The sequence below is a fragment of the Culex quinquefasciatus genome, chromosome 3 (genome assembly GCF_015732765.1).
Source record: "Culex quinquefasciatus strain JHB chromosome 3, VPISU_Cqui_1.0_pri_paternal, whole genome shotgun sequence".
Classification (NCBI taxonomy): Eukaryota; Metazoa; Arthropoda; class Insecta; order Diptera; family Culicidae; genus Culex; species Culex quinquefasciatus.
Genome location: NC_051863.1, coordinates 4,440,096 through 4,466,041, shown reverse-complemented (window position 1 = coordinate 4,466,041; position 25,946 = coordinate 4,440,096). Strand labels below are relative to the sequence as shown.

Here is a 25,946-nt window from a genome sequence, read left to right as displayed (position 1 = left end):
CCTTAACGATTTTTTGATAAAATGCACCGATTTAAGGATACTGTCCAGACTCGATTATCTGAAGTTTCGATTTTTTTGAAGTTCGATTATCCGAAGGTTTGTATGGAACCTCAGATAATCAAAGCATGAGCAACAACAAAAATCGTATTATTTTATTTTCTTGCTTTTAACACCAAATTTGCGTTCTGCGACCCCATTGTAGTCAAATTTGAATGATTGATTGCCTGTTAAAGTAAAGAAATGCATTTTTCAATATTTTATCACCCCTATTTGGCCGCTATCTTGGATTAAACAATTCTAAATCTTTTTAAAGTAGCTAAGAGATCTTATTTAAGCTAAACAATCAAAATATAAGACAACGAGATTTTTTTTTAAGTTTAGATTATCCGAAGTTTTGATGATCGAAAGTGAAATTTTGCCAGGTAATCGAGGATAATCGAGTTTGGACTGTAAAGCCACTAAAATTTTAATTTTACTGAAAAATACCTTTTTTTAATTTCAACTTTCAAAAAAAACAGTCCAAGAAAAATTTCCAATAAAATTGCCAAAATCATATGGTTGCTAAAATAAAGTGAAAAGGAAAAAAAACAATAAAATTTTAATATTTTAAGTCCGGGACCCGTGGTGTAGAAGTAAGCGTGATTGCCTCTCACCCAGTCGGCCTGGGTTCGATCCCCGGTGACATTTTTCGAGACGAGATTTGTCTCACCACGCCTTCCGTCTGGCGGGGAAGTAAATGTTGACCCCAGTCTAACCTAGAGGTTAGGTCGTTAGCTCAATCCAGGTGTAGGAGTCGTCTCCCTGGGTCCTGCCTCGGTGGAGTCGCTGGTAGGCAGTTGGACTAACAATCCAAAGGTCGTCAGTTCGAATTCCGCGGTGGGTGGAAGCTAAGGTGTAAAAAGAGGTTTGCAACAGCCTCAACAATCAAGCCTTCAGACACCGAATAATAATTTGATTTGATTTGATTTTAAGTCTCGTCCAAACAGCCTTTTATTTTGAAGTACCAGAAAAAAATAGTCCTGTTTTCAATGTTAAAAAAATGAAACATTTGTGAAATTTCTTAGCTTTCAAATTGTGGAATTAAGACTAACATTTCAAAATGTACAAATATATTCAATATTACACCCTTTTGAAATGTTAGAGTTTATTATTGTTGAAAAGCTGAGATGGAGTTCAGCACAGAATAAAAAATGAGTTTTAGAAACTTTAAATCGTCTATGTATTTTTTAACTAGTTGTTAAACGTATTTTTCAAATATAAATCTTGATGATTTTATTATTCAATCATGAGTAGAAAACTACGATTTCGCACAATTTTTCGGGATTTTTTAATTTGTATTTCTAAAGTTCTATTTAAACGAAAATTTGCATCATAAGTATTACTTCATTCCAGTCTCCATACAATTTTGGGTACTGGTCATACGAAATGGGTATGTAAAAGCATGAAATTCTGTATCTTGAGAAGGGGAACTTTTTATCACTATAAGTTAAACTCCCAAAAAACTTGATTTTCTAAATTTTTAAATATGTTTAGAGCGACTAAAAAAACATCTTCTGAACCATAGTGCGTAATGGTGCAAAATCTGGTTAAGAATATATGGTTTTTTGAAAAAAAAACTTTTTTTAAATATCGAAACCTGGACAAAAAGTTACTAAAAAAAGTAGTACATATTTTTTATAAAATGTACCGTTTTCGAGTTGCAATTTTTTTCTGATCTTTTCAATATATTTTTTTGTGTCAGGTTTTACTTTTGAAAAGGTCTACAAAAAGATAATTTTTCTAATTTCATAAATCAAATAAAATTAATATTTATATTTAAATCATAAAAAGGATCGGAAAATGTGGCAACGCAACTGTGTTTTAAGTGTAGACGGCCTTTGATCGTCGAAATCGATCAAAATCGATTTTTTCTCATGATTCCCTGCATCAATCTTATCATTAAACGAACATTAAATTTCGGGCGCGTGAAAATAACCATCCTTTGAAGACATATTTTGGAACAGTAAACATTTTGTTTTCGCGATCATATCTATGAAATAAACAGTTAAATAGCTGATAACAAATGTGCTTAAGTATATTCAACAATTTTTAATGATTCTTGAAACACTTTTTTACAATATAACTCAAATCACCGGGTTTTCTTCAATTATTGTACACAAAAATGCTGAAAATATTTTTTTTGCAATTTCGTCGTAAAACTACTTACTTTTCCTGTCATTCTTGAACGACGAAATAGCCTACTTTTCTGTACGAAAAATAACAGAATCGAATAGCAACACTTTTCCAAATAAATTCTGAAAAGTTCTACTTTTCAGCACTCAAATGGGTACTGAAAAGTTGAACTTTTCAGCACTTGTTTCGAAAAGTAACACTTTTCAACATTTTTTTGATTTAAACGATTTATTGACAAAATACATGAAAATTTGACATAAAATTTCACTCAGTGTGTGTTTTTTGGAATTGCAAAAAATGTTGTATGGAACTCGTTGCAAAACTTGATTTTTTCAGCACTCTTCGTATTTATCCAACTCGGTGAACCTCGTTGGATAAATGTACGACTCGTACTGAAAAAATCCTCTTTTTGCAACTTGTTGCATAAACTACTATTATCTGATTCTGGCATAAGTTAAAAAAAAGGTGATTTTGAAGGTAAAAACTCTTTTTTTTTAATATCAAAGGGTTAAGCTATTTGTTTATAAGTGGCGACATGGTTTTTTAGCATTGCTGCTAAATCTTTATTCCAAATTTGTTCGAAATCAGTGTATTTTTGATCTGCATATAGAAAACTAAAAAAAAACATTTGATTTTACATGTAAAAAATTACTTCCAACTATGTTCCAACTAAATTTTCGATGTTTTCGAAAAATCATGATTTTTTTAGATTGGCAACTTTGCCAAATAAATTGACAGTCTAGTGTTTTAGCTGAAAAACGACGTTTTCGTCATGTGATACATGAACAACACAGGAAATTTGCAAAAATGGAGTCATTAGCATTTATGATCTGGCTTCCTCTAATTTAATTTTTATCGGATTTTCTAAACATTCTAGAATCAGGAAAATCTTTCTGGGAGATTTGTTTTATCAAATAAAATTTATGTTCATAAAACTCAACTTTGCCTAACCTAAACCGCTTCTCTAGTAAGAATACAACCTAAACCACCTTTCTACCGAACACAAAAAAAAATCCCGCTACAAAATCTTCCACGTGGCTGCCCTCCCGCAAACCGTGTGTTGGATCCACGGACTGCCACGTGTGAGTTGGGTGGGGATGAGAAGTACAATTCCGTTGTATTTTAATCGCGTTCACTTTAGACCTGAGCTCAGCGGGGACATTTGAAGAATTTTTAAAATTATGCTTTTTATGTTTAGTAGGTATAGGTGGATCAACACTTTTTTTCTCTATTTTGTTATTTGTTATAACAAAGGAGGAGATCTGCTGTGAGGAGCCCATCAGGTGTAACCCTCCTGCTATGTCTTATCCAGTGAAAGCTAAGGGAAGCATGCAGGCTAGGAAGTAGCCAAATGTCTCACTTTGGCCATTTTATTTCACAAAAAAAGACATAAATTGTACTGTTCCACCAGAAATGACAATTAAATTAAGATTGAAAAGTTTTTGGATGATTTCATAACAGAAATTTTTTATTCTATTTCAAGTCAATATCTTTAAAAAAAAAAGGAAAAAATACTACCCGCAAATTGGAATGGATTTTCTCTACAACAGAAAAAGAAACGGTAATGTTTTATATAATTAATTTTTTCTCTCTTGCAGGGCTCATATTTTTATTTGGCTTCCTGGATTTGGAATCTCGGATGCGTGATGGCAGAAGTTCCATTTTTTTGTCTTTTTATATTTTTTAACTCGCTGCACCCATCCTGCATGTGCTTTGTGGGAAGAAAAATGAATTCTATAATTTCATTACGTGCTCTCTGTACTGGGCACAGATCTGACAGAATTTTATTTTATGCTTTGCGCATGTATTTAGATAAGGAAATTAAACATAAATAGCAAACGAGTGCGGTTAACCCGATTTTTTTTTGCGTGAAAATGGTGAAGCTCGGTGAAATTATAAATTCATTTCCAGCGATCCACAACTAATTGTTGGGTGTGGTTTCCAGTTCTATAAATTTCAGCGAGCGAATTCCACGATTGTTTAACTACCATAATTCGATCCCCCCCTCCAGGAAAAAGTTCTGCTAGTGACAACAAAGACGATAAGAAATCCCTCTTTAACTTAACGAACGACTTTCATTATTCAGAAAACTATTACTCCCACCTTTCCCTCACAATCCCTTTCTTGATTAGAACCTTCGGGGTTTACCTTCGAAAATTTTAAGGATCAACAACGCAGGCAAGCTCTTCGGCAAACAATCCATCCGTCTTTGCCCCGCTAAACATCGGCTAAAAATAATATTTGAACCGGTGAGGCGTTCAGCCGGCTTTGCCCAACTTTGCACTCTGGAAGGCGGGGGAAATTTCCTCGAACTTTAGAATAGTTTTCGCACCTTCCCCCCATTTTCTTGCGAATTTGTAAGATGCCACCAGTATTACCGGTCACGTGTGTGGTTGATGTTGCGCCTTGGATACGTGATTTATTTAAAGTTAAATCCAGCTTCGTTTTGAATTTTTGAAATTATTTTAACTTTAGAAAGTAGAACTTTTCGATACAAATCACGAAATTGAGGAATCATTTTTTCAGAATATTTAAGAATATCGATTTTTGAATAATCTTTCATGAATTTGGCTAGTTTTTTTTTTTTTTTTTTCATTTTCCAACTCAAGCAGTCACCCTGCAATTGAAATCATTCATACTTGATCAATGACCATGACAGTTGAACTCTTCAACTTTTATTACAATGTCAAAAAAAAATCCACCACCAAATCTTCAAGTTACAATCGATGAACTTACTCACAACGTGATAGCAGGTCAATTCCTAATAGCATTTATCGATCGGGGATGACCCCACTTGATGCACCCGCCACGCGTTGCCATTGGCGTGGGTGTGGTGACACAAACAAAACAAATGCATCCTCACAGAAAGTGCAAACGTTCCCGCGGAAGGATGTCATCTAGTTGGCCGTCTGTAGCCGCAGGAATCGCCCTGTTGCTGTTCGCGGTGACCAAGTCGGGTAACTTGGATTTGGGAAGTTTTCTTCACATTTTTCGAAATTTGATTTGAGCTTTTTTCGTTACAGCCTACTGCATCAAGTGCATCGAGTGCAAGAGCGACCTGTACGAGGAGGCGTGCGATGCAGTCGGGAAGGTCGTAACCTGCAACGAGGACAACGCCTCCGAGCATTTCCGGTATCTGCAGAAGCTGGACAAGAACCTACAGGAACCGCGCTGGAACAAGGGCTACGCCTGCATGAAGATCAAAGTAGGCAACCATCGACTCGTCAAGGGGTGCATCTACGCCAACTTGGATGTCTGCATGGCGTTCCGCAAGCGGGCCAAACCGGCCAAGCCTTGCTCGATTTGCCAGGATAACGAGTGCAACAGCATCAAGTATCGCGATTACTACTTGAACTAAGCGTAGGTTGCTGTGATTGTTGTTCAAACTCAATGGTTAATAAATGTGTGGCACTTTATTGGACTCAATTACTTAAAAACCGAGTGAAGATCAGACATCCAATCAGCAATAACAAACTGCATCCCAAACTGAATGCACCGTTGCAGTTATCTGAAGAGCAGTATCTACAGCTAAACTGTCCGTTCACGTCCACGTTCTTATCACAGAGATTGCCGGTCGGTGCAAAAATGCAACCTTTTACCTTGAACACGACTTGAGTATTTTCTAAAAATTAAAAAAAAACATTTCTTCAATTTATTAAGATAGCATTACAAATTCAACCCACCTGGAAACTCGGGAAACTCCGGAATCTGCGGCAGGTTTGGATTTTCACCGGACACAAACACGCTGTATGACGCTTCCGCACAGTAGTAGCTGTCGCTGGCGGGGGTCATCGCTTGCGCGTCCGGAAAAATGTGGCTCATCCGGTACGCCGTAACGGCAGCATTCTCCCGCGTGCATTGAACTTTGTTCAGCCCGACACAATCAGCCGTTCCGCCGAAGCACTGGATGCACTCTTTCGCTGAATCTGGAATCGAAAGTTTTGTCACGGAACGTGAATTTAAGGAAAGTGGCAAGTTCTAACCTGCTAACGAGACCAGCAGCAAAATCGCGAACGAACAACCCAAAACTTGACTCTTGGACATCTTTTCAACCCGAACTGGAGACTCGAACTAATCGAAGAACGCGCTCGAACCTTGAATTTAGGTACTATCTCTGATATTCAACCTATCTCGAGTGGTCTTCCGGTAACGAACAAATTAAGCGGCGCACGTGTAGACTACCACTTGAAAGATAAGCTGGCCACACTGTTTGGCTTGAAACTACTCTTGAAATGTAACAATTTAGCCACTTCAGATTCTAAGTTTAACCCCAGACTACTAAAATGTGTCGAATTGAATCACTTTCTCTAACGTACTTAAGGTAAGGTATTGATGTCTCAAATCTGGAGGAACATTTTCAATTCCTCGTAATAGTTATAGCTTTGATTAAACTATTTTGATTCGTTCAGCTGCCTCGGTTAAGCACGGCCCAGTGCTTAACTGAAGCACAGAGCTTATGGGATTTTGGCTAAATGGAAGACATTGGTCATAATCGTAAGAAAAATAATTGTGTTTTGGAATCGGGATTGAATTTTTGCAAAAATACACATATTTTTCCTGTTTTTCGAAAATGCTGTTTCTTGAAAAAAAAATACCATTTTTTTTGTTATTGCAATATGGGTATTATTTTTTTGCCCCCTGATTTTTCGGACCAATTTTGAAGGGGGGGCGACATAAACTTGGAAAAATATTTGCAACTGCCTAATTTTGAAAAAAAATACTCAAAATTTTAGTTTTTTTTACAGTATGGGTATCAAACGATCGGGATTTTGCCTTTCTTACTAAAGAAAGATATAGGTTTTTTCATACATTCCTGAAATTATAACACATTTTTTGAAAATACTCAAATTTTTCACAAAACTACATGTTTTTGAAATACTCAAAATTTCATTTTTTCACAATATGGGTATCAAATAATTGGAATGTTTTATACAATTCGGATGTGTTTAAGATATTTTTTTAAATTCCACAAAAAAAAATCACAAAACTACGTATTTTCGAAAAAATACTCAAAGTTTTCATTTTTATGGGTATCAAATGATTGGGATTTTTCATACATTTCGAAAGTTGTAACACATTTTTTTTAAATTACTCGAATTTATCACAAAACTACGTATTTTCGAAAAAATGCTCCGAATTTCAGTTTTTAACAATATTTGATACCCATATTGTTAAAAACTGAAATTCGGAGCATTTTTTCGAAAATACGTAGTTTTGTGATAAATTCGAGTAATTTCAAAAAAAAAATGTGTTACAACTTTCGAAATGCATGAAAAAATCCCAATCATTTGATACCCATAAAAATGAAAACTTTGAGTATTTTTTCGAAAATACGTAGTTTTGTGAATTTTTTTTGTGGAATTTATGAATGAACGAGTTATTTTAAAAAAATTTCGAAAGCTTTAACATTTTTTAACTTAAAATTTTCACAAAACTACGTATTTTCTAAGAAAAATACTCAACATTTCGAAGTTTCAAAATTTATTACATTCGAAATGTTAGAAAAAATGCCGATCATTTGTTACCCAACTGAAAGTTTGTGTATTTAAAAAAAAAAATACGTAGTTTTTGAAAAAAATTAGTATTTTGCAAAAAAGGTTATTGTTACATTCGAAATTTTGAGTATTTTTTCGAAAGTACGTAGTTTTGTGAAAATTCGGGTAATTTCAAAAAATGTTGTTATTTTATTCCAAATATATAAAAAAAGTCCCTAAAATTCGATACCCAAATTGCAAAAAACTGAAATTTAGAGCATTTTTTCGAAAATATGTAGTTTTGTGAAAATTCTGAGTATTTAAAAAATATAATTGCATTCGAAATGCATGAAAAAATCCCAATGATTTGATACCAATATGATCAATATGGAAATTTTTAGTTTTTTTTTTTCGAAAATACGTAGTTTTAAGAAAATTTTCATTATTTTCAAAAACATGTATGACATTCGAAATGTATGACAAAAACACAATCATTTGATACCAATACTGCAAAAACGCAGATTTCGAAGGTTTTTTTTAAATATTTTTCCTTCCATTGGCAAATGTATTGTTAGAATATTCAATTACATCAAAAAGAACTATAGTACAAATAATAGTTGAAACGTACCCCAAAACTCTATTAGGTTATAAGAATAACTAAATTGTGAATTGATTATTTACTAATAAAAACTAATTGAATTGATTTGAATATTGCAAAAACAAATATCTTGAGCTATCTTGAGGGGTTGTTTTTTTTTAACAAAAAATTGCATTGCAGGTGTGGGAACCTACTTCGGGTTTCCAGGGACTCTTCTGCTTGGCCACGATTCCGGTTCCAGGGCGCGCTACTTGCGGCCCTTTGCACTCGCGTCCTCTCACTCCTGCAGTCTGTTCGTGACTGCCGCTCGTGTGTATGTGTGTGTCTTAGTTTTACAATCCGCCAAGATGTTGGCGCCTTAGGTGAGCACCACATCTCGTTTTCTCTAATAGATGTTAAATAAGGCCTATTGTAAGCGGGCAACGACAAACTAAATAACTAACATAAAGCTCTTGGCTAGGAATTACAGAACATGAATAGTAATAGCGATGTGCAATGACATAACTGAATTGAACCGTGCGTCAGAGAAATAATCACATAACATAGTCCTTTTCAAATGTGATGCAATAATGGTTCCTTAGTTGATGTATTTTGGGTAAACATATATTTACTATATTATTGCTGTATTTTTGTTCATTAGTTATTTACTCTATGGTATTTGGTATATGTTTTATGGAGTGACGCACAAGAACGTAAGATAGTTGTACCGTCGGTTGTACCTGGTTTTACCCTTGGCAGTATCCTCCTTTAATTTGTATTGATATCTGATTTGATTTAGTTTCTAAGGTTCTGAAACTTCGACTATTTTTCTTATTTATTGTGTCGATAACTTTTCTATTTAGTTTTTTTATGAGGTCTTTGCTCTTTGGCAGGATTGTTTCGCTTTTTTTTTTTTAGGATTGTTTCGTTTTTTTTTTTTTTTTTTATAACGGCCCCGTGAAAAGCTTGTAGCTCGGAGTTCTGTTTGTGCTCGATGGTCAGAATTTCTTCTTTTTTTTATAGCGAACTTGAAGTGCAGTCTATTGAAGAGCTCGAAGCTCGTAGTTTTGTTTTTTTTAACGAGCTCGAAGCTCTATTTCCTAAAGAGCTCGAAGCTCGGAGTTTTGTTTTTTTACGAGCTCTAAGCTCTGAAGAGCTCGAAGCTCGGAATTTTATTTTGTTAACGAGCTCTAAGCTCAGACTCCTGAAGAGCTCGAAGCTCGAAGATTTGTTTTTCTTTTAATGAGCTCGAAGCTCATACTCATGAAAAGCTCGAAGCTCGGGTTTTTGTTTTTTTAACGAGCTCGAAGCTCAGACTCCTAAAAGGCTCGAAGCAAGGAGTTTTGTTTTACGAGCTCGAAGCTCCATCCCGAGCTCGAAGCTCAATCCCGGGCTCGAAGCCCAATCCCGAGCTCGAAGCTCAATCCCGGGCTCGTAGCCCAATCCCGAGCTCGAAGCTCAATCCCGGGCTCGTAGCCCAATCCCGAGCTCGAAGCTCAATCCCGGGCTCGTAGCCCAATCCCGAGCTCGAAGCTCATTCCCGGGCTCGAACATGCGAAATAGTTCCTTTTTCGTTTTGTTTTTTTTTTTTTTTTTGTGAATTGAGCTACCTTCTGTGATTTTGTTTAGAATGTCTACCCGTAGTTGCTACTTTGTTATTGACCAGGACCTCCAAGAATTGCTCCGTGGACCACAGATGAAAAGTAGGGACCCATCATCACCAGTTCGCAACTTTCGAAGGCCCCTATCATGCTGATCAATACCGGCGCCAGCCACGACCAGTGGTAAGATCACGGGGAAGTGGATAGGAATGTTAGTCCGATTCTTGAGCGATGAAGACCGCTGTATAGGCTGCGTCTTCGACAAAGTATCACATGAGTTTTGAGAGGTTAGTAAGATGGGTATGAGGTTAGGATTCACCGGTTGAAATTGTAAAAATCTTAGGCAGCCGGCTGCTGAAGGATAAGATTTATTCAAAGCAAAATTATTTGAAAAACTCTACCCACTACGGAAATCTAACGTGTTCAAGGTAGGAAATGTCGAAAAGGTCGGAAAAGTTCTAGCTGTAGTGGTGGTTGTGGTGGTGGTTGATGTGCTGGTAGTTGCACTAGCAGTTGTAGTTCCCGTTGCAGCTTTGGTAGTCGATGCAGTTCCGACGGTCCTAACTCTCCCTCGCTCCCTGGAGTGACTATCGCGTCCGCGATGATTGTTTCCAGGGTTAGCCACTCGACGAGATGGTTTACTCTGTTGAAATCAAAACTTGATGATCGTTAGATTTTGTATGATAACTTTCAACATACCACTGCTGGGCTCATCAAATCAACCATTAAGAAGAACACGATTGCAATTGCTAGCGATCTCATTGCGGTTCTGGACAATACTGGTCAACATTATCATCATCAGAAAAGTCAACATCAAATTATAGTGATGACCTGTGGTTAGCAGAGCGTTCAATTGGTGTTCACTTTTTACCAATCTGTTTCATTTGAGTAATTTAATTCAATCTCTTTTTGCTGAAGTTAGAAACCATCCCAGAAATTTCTCAATTCATATGTGAATGATGTTTTCGTCAGTTTGTAATGCATTTTAATATGTTTTGATTAAGATATAAAATATATAATTTTCAAATTAAAAAAAACACGATCGTATCAGCCATTCCGGAAAACGATTGTTGCCAAAGTGGGGAATGTTGGGAAAGTTCTCCGAGATACACTCGCCGCTGTACTGGCCGTAGCTGCCACCGTTGTTGATGTCGTTGTAGTCGTCCTCACTCTGGAGTTTTCAAACTTTATTTCCTCACCGGATCGATGCATTGCCGCTTGATGTGGTGGGATGTCCTTGAAAAAAAAAACAAGCAAAAAGTTTTTTTATGGGTTTAGTAAAATGCAAAAACTTACCCAAGCCTCACCTAGCGATCCACACAGAAGAAGTGCGGCTACGATCGTGATAACAAGCGATCCCATTGCGATTGTCCAGCGTACTGATGGGTATCTCTGCAGTTGCGTTCATTATGATCGGTGGGGACCCCCTCAATTCTATTGTTTGGCTTTTTTGTTGCAATATATTTAGCGTGTGATTTATGACTTTAGTAATGCCAATTGCAGTTATTAAGAAGATTGCAGTTTTAATATACACTCCTAATGTTAATATAGAATCAAAATGTTTACGATATTTTGAATATAATTCAAAGTATTTCCTACACCATAAAATTAAAAACAATGAAAATTTAAAAAAAATATATTATGACACACTACAGTGTCGCTACACAACCAAGCCCTGAAGCGCTGATCTAGAGCCAGGATCATCTCCAAATTTTTCAATTGCACTGTTAATCGTGTAACGCTGGCCAGTTCTCAAAATTAGTTCGCAATTGACGACATCGATATCAGCAATTGCGTCAGGTCGGACTTGTCGAAATGCGTTCGTGACGGCCAGCGTTTGATTGTATGCCAGCAAGAAATTTCCTCCAAGTTCTGTGCTACGCTGGTGCATCAAGCGAATCACTGCTATGATACCATACGCTCGCACCATTGCTAAAAAATCTTCAAAAGCGACTTCTCCAATTCCTCTTAAGATCTCCATCATACGAGATAGGTCAGATTCATCTAGTTTTAAAATATTCACAAGTGGAATTGGGTAGCCCAAAATTGTGATTGTCATCAAATCAGATGTCAATGTAACTTCCACTTTGTTCTTTATCCAATCACTAGCTAAGTTAAGCAAACTTAGCACATGTGCAGAGTTGCTGTTCAGCATTTGCAGGAAAAGCGCTTTGTTAAAATCACTTTTAGTGAAGTTTGCAAAAGTTTCGCATAGCGCATCAAGTCGCACTTTCTCAACCAAACGGTTAAAGTTATCTAGTGAAAATACTTCATGGTATGCGAAACACAACGCCGCACAGCATGAAACCTGTTCGCCCGGAGTCAGTGTGTTCCATTCGATCGGTTTGAGGAGTGTTTTGGCGGTAGTCGCGATAACATTCGTGTACGCCTGGGCATTGGCGTAGGGAAGGGTAGCTCCAAGAAGATTAGAACATTGCAAACCTACTGACCCAATGTAAACGACGTTGCTGATTATTTGGATCCAGTTTACCATTGCTTCATAGTCCTTGAAATGTAAATTTGTTATAATTAAATAATGTTTTTTTTCTTGTCTTCCCACTAAACTTACATTTGCTGGATTGATGGATCTTCCATGTTGATGAGCGTCACACAGTTGATGGATACCACGAATCGCGAAATAAGTTGAAGTTGCCATGTTTGGGTAAAAGAATCCAACGGTGGCCATTGCGGCATCTGCTACAGAGAATATAGCGTTTGTTACTCCCACGAGTTTGTATTGCAACTCAACGTTTCCATCGGAATCAATCTTCAAAACACCTTTGGAAGGATAGCACAGCAGCGAGATCGGAAAACGATTGTTGTCAAGAAATTGCTGGAAACTTCGATACACGGACCCCGTCAGGTCGATGTATATATTATCGCCACCTTCTGTGTCTTTGCTTTTAATTAATACCGTGTTGTAACCCTTCCAGCTCCCATTACTTTCTCTGATACCAAAAAGTAATGGAATTATCAATATTTTCTTGACGGTTAACTTTCCCACTACATTCTCAAACAATTTTCGTTCTTCTCCACTCACTAACGAAACATCTCCATCAACTAAAAACCTTGATTCTGGTGTTACTCCTTTACACGCAAAGTATATAACGTTAATGATTTGTTCATTGGTTGTGGCGACAGTAAAATTTTCATTGAATTGAAGTGGATCAGCCTGGACTTCTGAAGCTTGTCCATTTCTTCCTCGTAGAACGTTGAAATGCACAACAGAATAACATTTTTTATAATCATCCGTTGCTTTGAACTCCTCAAAATATTTGTTTGATAGGCTCATTTTCAAAATTCTAATATGAAAAAACAGCATTTAAAAATTGATTTCAGCAAATAATTTTGAAGTCTAACTTCACCTTATTGGATGCCAGAAGAATTCTTTCGAAACTACACTAGAAACGTGAACAGGACGTGGCAACGGTTACCGTAATTATGAAGTGGTAAAGGAAACTTTTTGCTTGAATTATCTAATTTCAATTATCTGCATCAAAAATTTCGGGGATTTTATTTTTTCTTGGTAATTGCTTATCATTATAATTTGCTCATAATGTTTCTTTACATAGGACGCTTCGATGTAGCTTATCAGATTTCGCAGAAGTCTGCTGATTAGATACCAAACCGGGCCGGCAGAATATCGCGAGATAATTTGCCAAAATTAGTTTCCGACTGATTGCCCCGAAGCATAGTCCAAGATGGAGTCACTGGAGCGTAAATACATCCAGCAGTTCGTGTCCTCCAGTGTGGCAACGGAAGTAAAAAACAGACTAACCAAATGCTACGATCGGCTGCTACGAGCCGGGACCGAACTTGGAGCTCCTCAGTCTGGAACATTCTACGAAATACGTTCAAGAGGTGAAATTCAAGCATTTCTAACTGCGATCTGCTCGCCGACGGAAGTGGACCCTCTGCTGGATGTCAATTCTTCACGCGTCACCGAATGGAGAGCGCTGGCGCTGAGAAAATTGTCGAGTTCCCTCGTCGGGACTCGAATGATGCTGGTTCCGCTGGTGTTTGTTTCGCTGGAGACGCACCAAAAGTACCGGATCTACGAATCCTTGCTGGTGAAGTCAGTGACCGCGGGGAGTGATGTGACGTTCTACGACATGAAAGGTCGCCGCTTTTGGCGGTTTGATCAGTTTCTCGACGGCGGTGGCTTCCCGTATGGCATACTGTGCTACTCGGGATCGAACGGGTCGCTGGAGTACCAGATTGTTGGAATGAAGTCGGTCGTTACAAGGACGACCGACGCGCTGTTTGGTACTTTGAGTATCATCGGAAGTGTTGGGCTGATTTTTGCGTCCGAATCTTTGGCGTTGCCGATTGGGTTAGGAACAACTTTGTCCAACATCTATCTGGTAGCCAGAGGAATCTACAATTTTCTTCGAGTGGAGCATCATAGCGACTTAAATCCGGTAATAGTCAGGCTTATCTATTGAAATCAAACACTTAATAAAAATTCTCGCCGTAGGTACGAACCACTTCGATCAACCTGCTGCTAGCGGCACTAAATTTTATCTGCATTGGATTGGTGTCTATGCCCTGCGTCGTGGGACCATTTCAGGGATTAAGCGCGTCACAGATTACGCTTCTGGGAGGTTGCGCAATATCAAGCTTCTTCTGGATGATGCAAAACCAGCTGAATATGTCCATCGGATATTGGTGAATGGAACAAAGTGTTGGAAATATTTTTATTTATTTAGCATATTGCAACCAAAAAGTATAAATAAAGTACCTTATATCTGATAACAACCAAAATCAGCTTTCAACACTGTTTTTGAATCCACCTCCAACAAGGCTAGTTAGAATTGAGCTTAAACGTTAAGGTTTGTGTCCGAGCTATACACTATCAGCTTTTTTTAGTACAGCATACTATGTTTACCTCAAAGTTTATCTGCTCTGAGAAAGCATGTGAATCGCATCGGAACTCACCACTTTTGATGTCATATTCATCAAAACTAAGAACTGTAGAAAAAGACATCTAATGTAATGGCTGCCAAACCATGAGTTAATTTAAGTTTGACGCAAACAAACTATGTATTTAAGTACCAAAATGAACTGAATCTCAAATCGCATAATAATAACAATTTCCCAACGCTTTCTACACTTCATCTTCAAAACAAACACTGAACCTCAAAACGTCAACAATTCCAACCACGACTCCAAAAACAGAACCTCTCCGCCAACCTTTTCACATGCAAATGAGGTGGCAACATAATTCTACCAATTTCCACTAGTCACTAGTCGCGTCCCCACGTGCTCCCGTGGAAATGTGTTGCAAGAGAGGTGCTGTGACAAGCTTTGAACACAGCGTCGCAGTGCAATTCTCGCGAGAGAGTCAAACAGCATGTCGCGCGACGTAAAAGGGTCGCGTGACGCACTTGAGCTCTCTCGCGGCACACTACAGCTCTCGCACGCGCATGGAAAGATAAAGAGAGATTTGTGCGTTGAAATTTTCCGTAGGCGAGGAGGGAGGTAAAAGGTATGAGCAATTTACCAGAATTTCATAAATGTTTTATTTTTTGTATTTTTTTTTGTTTTATTTGGTTCAAACTATGATCAAGAGGCTATTTCGTGTCAGTGTGTTTAAATTGTTACGTTAATATTTGAAAATCTTTATATTTTGAAGGATTTTCACAAGATATGGCCACTTAAACTAAATAAGAGACCATGTGACCATCTCCGAAAATATTTTTTTCAAAAAGTTCAGCAAATTTCCTAAAACATCGTTTAATAAACATTGAAGATTGGACCTACAGTGGATAAAATAAAAACACAAGAAAATTGTTATCAAAGTCGTTGAGTGAGACTTGTCAGCCCAAAAAAAATCAAACCATCCACATTAACGACCCCCGGGTCTTTTGTGGTCTCTATTGCAAGTTTCTGCTCGAACCTAGGAGTCCGAAGGCTTGAATGGGGTGAGCACCCAAACCTCTTTCTACTCCAAGGAACCTTCCACCCCAGTGTTTGAACTGACGACCTTTGGATTGCGAGTCCAACCGCCGCCAGCGATTCCACCGGAGTAGGCTTGGTTTGGTGTGTTGTTTGTACTTCTGGCATGGAGACGACTCCTACACCTGGAATGACTTAACGGCCTAACAACCAAGGCCGGGACCGCCATTTTACTTCCTCATCCGATGGAAGGTTGCAGCAGATGGGAATCGAACCCAGAATCATCCGCTTACAAAGCGGACAGCCCACCATTTTCAAATTACAATTTCTCTGCAACTAATGGTATAATTTTCAGTACAAAAAGAATATTTATGAAATTTGCTGATTTTTTCGAAAAAAATAATTGTTTTGTTTTTGGAATTCAAACTAACGTTTTAAAAGACCGTAATAATACATATTCTAGCTGAAAATTGAATTTTTAATTTAAAAGTTTAAAATTACATTTTTTCTACAAAAATCATAAACCGCCGCCAAAATTTATGCCCGTACTTCTCCATGGATCAAAAGTTGCGTTTTTTCGTCTCTCAACACAAATCAAAAAGCTTTAAAAATAAAAAAAATGTATTTTGGAAAATTGTAGTTTGGTAAAAAAAACTGTAAATATGCCAAAAAATCCTATTGTTTCCTGAATAGTCCTCATCACAACTACAACTAGGCCGAAAACATCAAAGTGACCATAATATTTCTTCAAAAGAACAGATCGGACGATTTTGTAGAGAAATGCACCGATGCAACATTAGAGAGAATATATTTTTGCAAAAGTTGGGACAAATATTTGGATTTTATACAGTTTTATGAATAGGCCGTCCCATTTCTCGGGTTCAACATTTTTCTGAATATTGTTATTTATGGGGAAACAGAACTTGATAGATTTCTTTTAAAATTAAAATACAAAACAGTTACCTTTGAAATTGTTTAAACTATTTGAATTAATCGTTTACTATTATTATGTTACGTCCATTTCAAAAATTACCTCAGAATTATGTTTTCTCAAATAGTTGTAAAAATTCACGAATCTAAAGCAGACTTAACAAAAAATATTTTCAGTAACTTCATGTTATTTTTGAAATTTTGAACTATTTTCTTTTCTTTCTCCATGTTTCACTACTTGATAAAGAAAATTCTTTTTCGGATTTTCATAATAATTAAGTGAATCAAGTGATTTTGATTTATTTTTGACGATATTTACCAAAATACACAACAAAATTCATCTTTACTGAAATATTTGAAAAGTAATGATTGCAAAACAACTGGGCTGGTGTAAAATGCATTCTTAAAAAACTTTTTATTAAGTTTCAATTCCTAGTTTGCAGTTGCAATATTTATTTTTTTGTTGAATACCAATTTTAGATATTTCATTGAACCCACAGTTGTTTGATTAAAACTGTCCAGAGGAACTCTCAATAATATTAAAGCAAACTACTTTGTCGAAGACACCATAGAGATAGAAGCTCTTTGTGAAGGTTTATAGTTGCTTTTCTGTAAACAGTGTTTTGTTTTGTTCTTTGTGGTATTCAGTTATATTATCAATTTTGTTTGAATTGATATTTTAAAATAACATTTAAAAAACTCTGTGTTTTTTTTAAATAGAGATTGGCAAAAAATTATCTTATCATTTTTTGAAAAAAAAAAAACATAAAATTTTGGAATTTTAGATTATAAGCGTTCTTATGTTTTAGAAAATCACATTCTAAACTGCCTTATTGGGCATATTAAAATAAATTTCTGGAAACAAACCATTCCAATGAGACAAGAAGTATCAAGAGCTGAAATCATGTAGCATAATTTCCAAATAAACTAACTCCAAACTAGGTGGTTTCCCTACCACGACTAAACCCAATTCATCAGTCTACATTACCCGAAACCATCATTGATTTGTGTACCCAAACACTGGAACAAAACCGCCACTTAAGAAAACTCTGATTCCACACAGCCACCGTTCAAACCTACAAATCCCATCTTCCATCCGATGGCGAAGAAATGGGCTAAGAAAAACGATTTATTTTCTGCTGGGTGGTGGAGAAGGTACGAGTACGAAATCTTGCAAGAACAAGCTGCACAACAATCGGTTTTTGCAGGTTTGGCTTCCATAAACAACTCCACAAAGCACCCCGAAGTTTTGGAGTTTGGTGTGTGCGGTTTCTTTCCGTAGCAGAAGATATGTGAAAAGTCTCGTGTAAATTCTTCGGCATGTTCCATCGACCTGTGAATATCCGGATGTACGGGGTAATGAGATATAGTGTGCGGGATGTGCATGAATATGTTCTGAAGAGTTAGATTGCTACAACTAGAAATTGGCTTGCGGCAGTGTTTCCAGTTTTCATAATTCTAAATAACACGTTTTAAAGAGAACTTCAGGATAAAATCTGGTAACACTGCCGAAACTCACGAGTAAATCAGGTAACGGAGATTAGAGTGGATGGGCCCCCTAACCAACTAACGATGTCCTCGGCGACCTGTCTAATGTCTTCCCGGATGCCACACACTCGCTTTGCTCTAAAACCAAACCACATTATATTACTAAAGTTGTTTATGTTTCTTCTAATATCAAATTAAGAGTTGGAGATTAGTTGCGACGGAGCGTCTATAAATTGCGATAGACTTAAATTGATTCCCGCCACTCTCTAGACCCTGGAGGAGCAGCACGTGGTCGGTCTATTTGACTTTGACGCAAGACGGTCCCGTCCCTCGTCGTAGTGTAGAACCCCATGATGGACTGAGAAGGTCACCACCGCCGGATACCGACGACGACGACGACGAGGGGAAAAGTTTGCTCACGGCACTTCTCCGGCACTGTCCTGAGATGGTGGTGTCTAATGTTACACCCGAGGTGAGTTATGGTGGTTTGGCGGCTTCTTCAAGCGGCCGGAAGTTTGCACACAAGGGCCTCACACCCTCACGCCCATCTTTCGATACAGAGCACATCGGTGAAGGAGAAGAACATACACGCGAGATAAGACGGAGATGGTGCGGCTGCTGCTGGTTAGGATACAAAAGTCGACCGGGGCTAATTAATTATTTTAATTATTAATATGAATTCGACGCCTCGAGCTGGGCTCGAAGGAGAAAGTTTGATGCCTGAGAGTGAAGGGTTCGATAGAAGTTTGATATGAATGCTGTGAGCTTAAGTTAACGAAAAGATATCTTTGGAAAATATTATAAAAATACAAAAAAAAATATACAAATCTGTAAAAAATCGAAATTAATGGGAAAATGGAAGAACAGAAATACAGAAACTTTAGACAGAAAAAAATCAATAATAAAATCGATGCAAATCTTTTTCAAAGTTTTTGTCCCTCGACTCTAGCCGAGGTCAAAGTCAATAATTCTAAACGCTGGAGAATAGATTTTAAATAGATTTCAGTTGACTGTACTTTAGGGTGCCCAGAAAAAATGACCCCCTGCTCCACAAGCGGAAAACGGTTTATTGGGATATTTTAAGCAACTCTGTAAATTTTGAGCGAAATTGGTTGAGATTAACCCATTGATACCCGAGCCCAAAATTGGCGAAAACAATGTTTTTCATACAAAAATGACTATTTTAAATCGCTAATAACTTTTCAGGATCGAGTTTTACAGCTTTGGTATGTTCTACAAAGTTGTAGAGCATCAAATTTCCAATAAGAATCTCACTTTTGAGAATATTTGGATGGAAGTAGCGCCCCGTGCAGACCAAACCGTAAGATACTTGGGTTTTCCATACATTTTTTCGATTTTTCCCATACAAACTTCACCTCCGAGTATCAATGGGTAAATGATGAACGATTTTGCTCATATTTGGTCCAGAGTCCTAGAATAGGTCAAGGAACAATATTCAGCTTGTGGAGCGAGGTTTTGAAAAAAAGTCCCATATTCTGGGCACCCTACTGTACTTAAATTTCTATTATAAATTTGATCTTGTTTGTATTTTTTTTTTTGCTCCTGATTTTTAAGGGCCGATTTTGAGGAGGTGGGGGAATTGTATCAGTCTTACAATTTTCTGGAAAAAATGTTTTCATTCCAGCGTTAGGCCAATGCAAATATTTTCAAAAGTTTTTGTCCCTCGGCCTTTAAACAATATTTGTACCAGCCTTCTATGTATTTTTAAATTGAATGATGATATGAGGATTATGTGACATTGATAATTTAACATTTTTCGGGAGCTCTTTACTTTTAAAATATTGATAAAATGTTAAAGACTAGTTGAGACTTAACTAAAATATTGCGCAGCTTATTGTAAATGCAGAATATGATGCTTGAAATTAATAGCACACAATACAGAATTGCAAAACATATTGAAAATCTGATTGTAAGAAATTTTTACAATGAAAAATCATTTCTAAGTTAGTGAAGAAAATACAAAACAACAAATTCCAATTTGATCTTCTGCTACAAAAAAAAAGTAAAATTTAAGTAACATTTTTTGCTTGTTCTCTCTAAAACTAGCCTTATGACACTAACTTTAAAAAAATCACTTTAAAAGGGAAATAGGCAGATAATGCTTTTGAGTCATGTTACGGCCATTTTACTGAAAAAAGGTAATTTATCGCAATTTTTCGTTGATCTAAAGCTTTTTAAGCTAAAAATCATAATCATTACTGAAACGTCGAAAAATTATGTTTTTTTTTAGTTTTTACGCATTTTCTAATTTTTTTTGGGAGCACCCTAATACAAATAATAACGTGTCTGATTATTTGAGTAAAAAAAACTCTTAAGTAATATTGGGCAAAAAATATATTTTCATTGAAAGTAATTAGTACAATCGATTATAACCTATTTGAAATACATTGAACAACGTTTATTTTTGAGTTTAAAGGCAAATAAAACATTCTAAAGCTATTTTTTTTAAAGCTTATTTCAAAAATAAGAAGTTTTTGACTTCAGATCCAAAACAAGCGTAACACTAGCAAAATACTAATAACAATAAATTAATTGTAACAAAGTTGGTTTTTTGGCTTCAAAATTGTGTTAAATTTTTTGAAATTAGATTTTTTAAGTTACGTTGCTTGATTATTTTTTTCCGATTTTCAACAAGATTTCTAAATATCAATTAATTAACAAACTGACTAGATTAAAAAAAAACACCAAACTGATTGAAAATTTATAGATAAACGTATCTAATATCCACTGAATAAAATTGCAAATTTGTTTTTGTACTCTTAATTAAACAGTATTTTATATAAAATAATTTCCTAAAAAGGCTTTATCATGAAGTGAATACACAGAATTTATAGAAAAGAAGAAAATAGATATGATAAGTAATGATAAACGATACAATGTATTCAATTATCAAAGGGAAGCTTCAATAACCTATGCTTAAAAAAATCATGTATGTCTTATTGCAAAGTTTGTTCATTTTCTTTAAAATTGTCAAAAAAATATAATCATCATCACCCATTTCTCATTCTCATAACGACGTCATTACAATTAATGGTCCCCAAACATCTTCATGGCCTCCTTTTCAATACCATATTTCAGCTCTTCAGTCGCATATCACTCCGCACCCAGAGGTGATCCATCAACACAATGCGGTCCAACCAACCCAATCAACCCAGGTGGCCTTCTGCCTCTGCTCAATATCTGACCATCAACCAACTCATCACAGATGAGGCGAAATTTGACCATTTGTCACTTTTTTCTGATATTAGTGCGGGCTCTAATCAACTTTGGATGCTTAACAATAGGGTCGACTACTCTCTTCTGTGGTGGCACCGTAATCCGGGGCGAATCGGGACTTCAGTCTGAATAGGGACAGCAGTTTTTAGAGCACTTAAAGCTTTTAAATTTGGAAATGGATGTACACATTTTGTTGGTCTGAGTCTGTTCTAACCGAAACCAACCAGGAAAATCAAAATATTGTGCTCCAACATGGCTAAAACTGCTGTCCCAATTCGCCCCATTTGTCCCGATTGACCCCAGTTTACGGCTCCTCTCAAATCAATTGAATTAAGGTTCGCACACAATGCGAAAAAAAGCAAACAATCGAACCTGGGAAGGAAGATATTCCACTCACATCCGGGGCCAATTTTTCTTGCTTCCGTTCAGCTTTCAGGGGCTTCCCGGGGGCCATTTATCAGCCAGAGGAAGATGTTCGTCTTCTTCGTCTTTCTTTCGCGTTTAATAAAACATATCCCATTTCGATCCCTGTGCAAAAACACACACCACACGGTCGGTTTGACGTGTTGCTTGCGTCGACCTGCCACAGGGGTGGGGTGAAAGCAAGCGGGGCCTTCCTGTCATTTCTCATATTTTATATTTGATGGCTCTGTCGGAGAGGATGACGACTGTCTTTTTGGCACTTTTTCTTCGTTTCCGCCGCCACTCCCGACTTTGGAATCGAGGGAGCAATACTGCTTGTAAAATCTTTATCGTCATCCTGAATTGGCAATAAAGCGAGCTGCAGCGAGCAAAGTGACATAACCTATATTCGGTGGAATTTTCGCTTTTCATGCCCACCCCTGCACAGAGGAACACGGTTCTGCCATGTCAATGTTTGCTCAATGATTGAGTTCCGGGGGAATTTCTCAGGTATGCTGGAATTGATTCCAGCCACGTGCATAAATCATGATTTTCGACTGTAAAAGACAAGGCAAACGTATTTATGAATATGGATCGGATGTTTTCGGAGTGGAGCAAAAGATGGATGGCTAAGTGCAGGATTTATTAAATATTTATATTCTTGAAAACGTTGCTTGTTGAATTCCCCCGCAAATCTCTGCAGATTTTTCTGCAGAGCGCACGTGAACTTTTTGAAGGCCGCACGTAGTGCACAACGCAAGGCCTGCTAGATACTCTATACTGGCCCTACTCCGAGCACGCACCAGTGGCCTACATGTGGGTCGTTGATGTGCAATAAATTACGCGTAAACGTCTAAACTGGTCTACTACGCACTTACAGATTATCACTCCACTACCATATGATTAGCCTATTAGCGGAGACGTCCTTGTACTACGTCACATGCGGGGCATTCACCTGAACTCCAAGCTCCGACAAACCAGTGTGTCGGAGTCCAAAGCACCAACGTCACTTGCGATCAGCACTAATCACCTTATTACCGCGTTGAGTGACAGAATGAGATTAGCTAATGCGAAATGGACAGCGCGCACCTCGACTAAGGTGAACAACACGCACTGATCAATTAGTTCCGTACGCGTGCAACTACGCAACAACGTTTTATGACTCAATCTGGACAGTCTAGAAGCTCTAGCGGATCAAATCTCGAGCACAGTTAAATGGAAACTAACTGATTCAACGGTTTGAAATGCCAACAGTGTGTTGATAACTGATCGGATTCCAGTTCGGAAAACCCGCGATCAGTCCTGCAACTTTGTGCAGATTGCGCCGAACGCGATCGCAGGCAAGGCTTGTGCCCTCAACCCGCGATAATGATCTACCGCGTGACACGTAAACCGCACTCTACACGAGAGTAGGCGCGAGGCAGTGCTCGTCGAAGCAACCGGTGACCCGGACTCAGTAACACTCCAACTCCTCGACTGTGTTGATCATCGCAGCAGTCCTCGTCACAATGACGTCACGAAACTGGTGGACCATTTTGGGCCCGGCGACAGTGGTCACTGTGATCGCGTTTGTGCTTATCGATCGAGGCAAGTTTTTTTTTCTCACTCTCTGGTGAGCTGTTCAGTGAAATGTCGCACTCTCTGCCTGCTTCGTCCACCAGGGGCGGCCTTGGATTGCCATTTCTGCATCGGGATCGACGCCTGCAACTACACCGCTGAAGTGAATCGGTCGTTGGCCGAGATCGACGACAAGGTCGTTAGCTGTACGGCTGAGCTGGTGCATCTGACAAACGAGTCCCTGGCGGGGTTCATGCCGACACTGCGCTGGACGCCGGTGCGCAGTACCGACGAGTTCCAGTGTGTACACGTGCGAGCGACGTCCCTAGCGGACATCACGTTCCTGTTCATCCGGGGTTGCACCTACGCGACCAACAATCAATCGTTCTGTGATCTACGGCATTCCAGCTTCCAGGGAAGGCGCGAGTGTGTGGCCTGTGACGATGCCGATAGCTGCAATGACGTCCCAAGTAGCGCCACCAGATCTTGGATTGCCTGGCTTACTACGATTACCGCAATGCTCATTGCAGCAAGCACTGCCGCCGTCAACCGGTGATGATGAGTACTCAATAAAGACTGTAATTTTAGCCGCAGACGTCACTGCATTCACTTTTATTGTGCGCGCTCGCCGCCACGCCTACTATGATGCACATCTACATGGAAGATTCCATTGGGTTTTTGTAAGACTGTCGCAGGTAGGTTAATGCGATCTGTTCGGTGTGAACTTTGTAACCTGTTTTACGACAACAGGCCACCGTGTAATTAACCTCGCACAATAATGGCCATTCAATATTTATAGTGATTCGTGGTATTCGATAGACTGTTGGTCTGTTTTCAAGGAGGCATCGTTTAGTGCTGGTTTGTTGAGTTTATCGATTATTGAAGCACGTGGCTTGGAACGATCAACGAAATCCTCGTTAAATACTGTCGGACTAGCGAAAATTGCCTGTGCCGGAGCTCGGAGTCGGAGTTGGAGTCACTAAATCTTCAGAAGCTGAACACAGACGCAAATAGCAAGTATGCTAGAAATTCTTAGGTAGCCAGCCCTCCTTGCTGTATGTTTGCCGTAGGGAGGATTCTGTGAATGGACCACATTTCGCAGAATTAACAGCGAAGGAGGCATGCGTGGACATACGTCGTCGTCGTCGTCTGGGACTGAAGGAGCTCCCAGGGAGGAATGTACTGATTGTGATTTTATGTAATTAGAAAATTAATCTTAAATGAAAACAGTACCGCACACCACACTACGTTTGCAGCAAAAGTGGGACTAAATTTGAGGAAGACAACAACCATAACTTACATCGTGTTGAAGAAGAGACTGGAGGGTATTGGTATATCTAGTTTTAAGATATTTTAAAATGTTAGTTTTTTAGACTCAGACCACGACTCATACTCAAAAACATCATCGATTCACTAATCTGACTTACCAACAAAAAGCAACACTTCAAGCAATCAACCTGATTCATCTTTGCCACTGACAGCGCCTCCAATTAATCAAGCCCCACTTAAGATCCAACAAGGCTCTTATTCACCAGTATCCGCTTCATCTCCACCAAAACCGATCCACCTGCGAGTTTCGCCCAAATATAGAATTACTTTTCCGGGTAGACCTGCCGTCGAGTTCCCACCACCACCAGCGTCGACCGACAGCAGCGTATGGAAAATGAAATTCGATATAATTTATGTCTATCCACACTTGGCCACGTGAGCAGCGCCTTCAATGAACCACACGTGGAAGATTCAAACTATAATCAGGGTAGGTGGTCAATTGTTTGAACCACTTTGAAATATGACGTCTTGAAAATCTTAGATTACCCAAAACAGACACACTTACCCTACCCAAGAGTGTGTGATCCTCACCAAGTGTTTGGTGTTAATAAATTTGCCAGGAATGTCTTGCCGAAGGCGAGACGGTACCGGCGTCCCACACCACCAACTTTCAATAGGGGAAAATCAAGAAAGACCCCAGATTGTCCCGGAGACGGAAGCATCTTGTTTGACTTTTGGCTTAGACCATCTTCGCGCTGCACTGGCTCGGCGATTGCCGAGGGGTCCTCAAATTGTTAGCAACTACATTTTCATTATTTAACTACTCAGTTGTTAAAATTGGGTACTAAAGCCATATGTCAATTTTTATGTACAACGGTAAAAAACACGATTAAAACCATTTCTAATCATTTTTCTTTCATTTTAATGACAAAAAAAAATTTGCCTAGACAACATTTTTTCGATGGATCAACTATGGTCCCTTTGGAACGAGCTGTCAAGTAGGAGCTTTTCTGTCAAGAAGGACCGCGAGGTTAATTTTTCAAAATTGATTTAAAAATCCATTTTAAACACTTTGTGGTCGTACAAAGGGTCATTGTACTCAGAAAAATAAGCTTTATCGCTGTTATTAATAATATCAGCAATCTAAGCTTCATTTTAGGACCCAATTGTCAACCAATAATTTAACGGTCGATTTGAACGATTGGAAACTCACCACAGCTCATTTATTCGCATTTGACATTTGCCTGAAACTACAATCTGCTGAAAAACGATGACCTACCCCTTGGCGTCCTGTCTAATCAAGCCCCACTGTACTGATGGCTCTTGTTGAACACCTCCCAC

General features: G+C 38.2%; 5 protein-coding genes across 6 annotated transcripts; 3 read left to right on the top strand and 2 right to left on the bottom strand.

Moving 5' to 3' along the window:
- The first annotated feature begins 4,926 nt into the window (after positions 1–4,926).
- Positions 4,927–5,588, top strand: LOC119770469. Its single transcript, XM_038265420.1, has 2 exons — positions 4,927–5,129; positions 5,196–5,588. The coding sequence occupies exons 1-2, from the start codon at positions 4,970–4,972 to the stop codon at positions 5,528–5,530; spliced, it is 495 nt and encodes a 164-aa protein (XP_038121348.1). The 5' UTR covers positions 4,927–4,969; the 3' UTR covers positions 5,531–5,588.
- On the bottom strand, positions 5,567–6,255 carry LOC6045231. Its single transcript, XM_001862589.2, has 3 exons — positions 6,156–6,255; positions 5,856–6,098; positions 5,567–5,794 (listed from the first exon to the last, which is right to left on the bottom strand). Exons 1-3 carry the CDS (start codon positions 6,214–6,216, stop codon positions 5,595–5,597), a joined length of 504 nt encoding a protein of 167 aa, XP_001862624.2. The 5' UTR covers positions 6,217–6,255; the 3' UTR covers positions 5,567–5,594.
- Positions 6,256–6,342: 87 nt separating this feature from the next.
- Positions 6,343–14,730, top strand: LOC6045235. The gene is made up of 3 exons (XM_001862587.2): positions 6,343–6,493; positions 13,397–14,245; positions 14,302–14,730. Exons 2-3 carry the CDS (start codon positions 13,526–13,528, stop codon positions 14,494–14,496), a joined length of 915 nt encoding a protein of 304 aa, XP_001862622.2. The 5' UTR covers positions 6,343–6,493; positions 13,397–13,525; the 3' UTR covers positions 14,497–14,730.
- LOC6045230 lies at positions 11,454–13,402 on the bottom strand. Of its 2 annotated transcripts, none has more exons than XM_001862588.2 (2): positions 12,394–13,402; positions 11,454–12,330 (listed from the first exon to the last, which is right to left on the bottom strand). In XM_001862588.2, exons 1-2 carry the CDS (start codon positions 13,144–13,146, stop codon positions 11,485–11,487), a joined length of 1,599 nt encoding a protein of 532 aa, XP_001862623.2. In that variant the 5' UTR covers positions 13,147–13,402; the 3' UTR covers positions 11,454–11,484. The 2 variants fall into 2 exon arrangements, with proteins under 2 accessions (XP_001862623.2, XP_038121346.1); XM_038265418.1 differs by having other exon boundaries at positions 11,454–13,126; positions 13,190–13,402.
- Positions 14,731–23,256: 8,526 nt separating the features above from the next.
- Positions 23,257–23,931, top strand: LOC6045233. The gene is made up of 2 exons (XM_038265974.1): positions 23,257–23,366; positions 23,441–23,931. Exons 1-2 carry the CDS (start codon positions 23,288–23,290, stop codon positions 23,890–23,892), a joined length of 531 nt encoding a protein of 176 aa, XP_038121902.1. The 5' UTR covers positions 23,257–23,287; the 3' UTR covers positions 23,893–23,931.
- The last annotated feature ends 2,015 nt before the right edge of the window (positions 23,932–25,946 follow it).

What these genes read in the sequence shown, in the direction of transcription:
- LOC119770469 (XM_038265420.1), top strand. Translation starts at nt 4,970, where the DNA reads ATGCACCCGCCACGCGTTGCCATTGGCGTGGGTGTGGTGACACAAACA. An exon ending in GTTCGCGGTGACCAAGTCGG is followed by an intron (nt 5,130 to 5,195) that starts GTAACTTGGATT and finishes TTTTCGTTACAG; the next exon opens with CCTACTGCATCAAGTGCATC.
- LOC6045231 (XM_001862589.2), bottom strand. Translation starts at nt 6,216, where the DNA reads ATGTCCAAGAGTCAAGTTTTGGGTTGTTCGTTCGCGATTTTGCTGCTG. An exon ending in GCTGCTGGTCTCGTTAGCAG is followed by an intron (nt 6,099 to 6,155) that starts GTTAGAACTTGC and finishes TTTCGATTCCAG; the next exon opens with ATTCAGCGAAAGAGTGCATC. An exon ending in GGAGTTTCCCGAGTTTCCAG is followed by an intron (nt 5,795 to 5,855) that starts GTGGGTTGAATT and finishes TTTAATTTTTAG; the next exon opens with AAAATACTCAAGTCGTGTTC.
- LOC6045230 (XM_038265418.1), bottom strand. Translation starts at nt 13,116, where the DNA reads ATGAGCCTATCAAACAAATATTTTGAGGAGTTCAAAGCAACGGATGAT.
- LOC6045235 (XM_001862587.2), top strand. Translation starts at nt 13,526, where the DNA reads ATGGAGTCACTGGAGCGTAAATACATCCAGCAGTTCGTGTCCTCCAGT. An exon ending in ATCATAGCGACTTAAATCCG is followed by an intron (nt 14,246 to 14,301) that starts GTAATAGTCAGG and finishes TTCTCGCCGTAG; the next exon opens with GTACGAACCACTTCGATCAA.
- LOC6045233 (XM_038265974.1), top strand. Translation starts at nt 23,288, where the DNA reads ATGACGTCACGAAACTGGTGGACCATTTTGGGCCCGGCGACAGTGGTC. An exon ending in GTTTGTGCTTATCGATCGAG is followed by an intron (nt 23,367 to 23,440) that starts GCAAGTTTTTTT and finishes TTCGTCCACCAG; the next exon opens with GGGCGGCCTTGGATTGCCAT.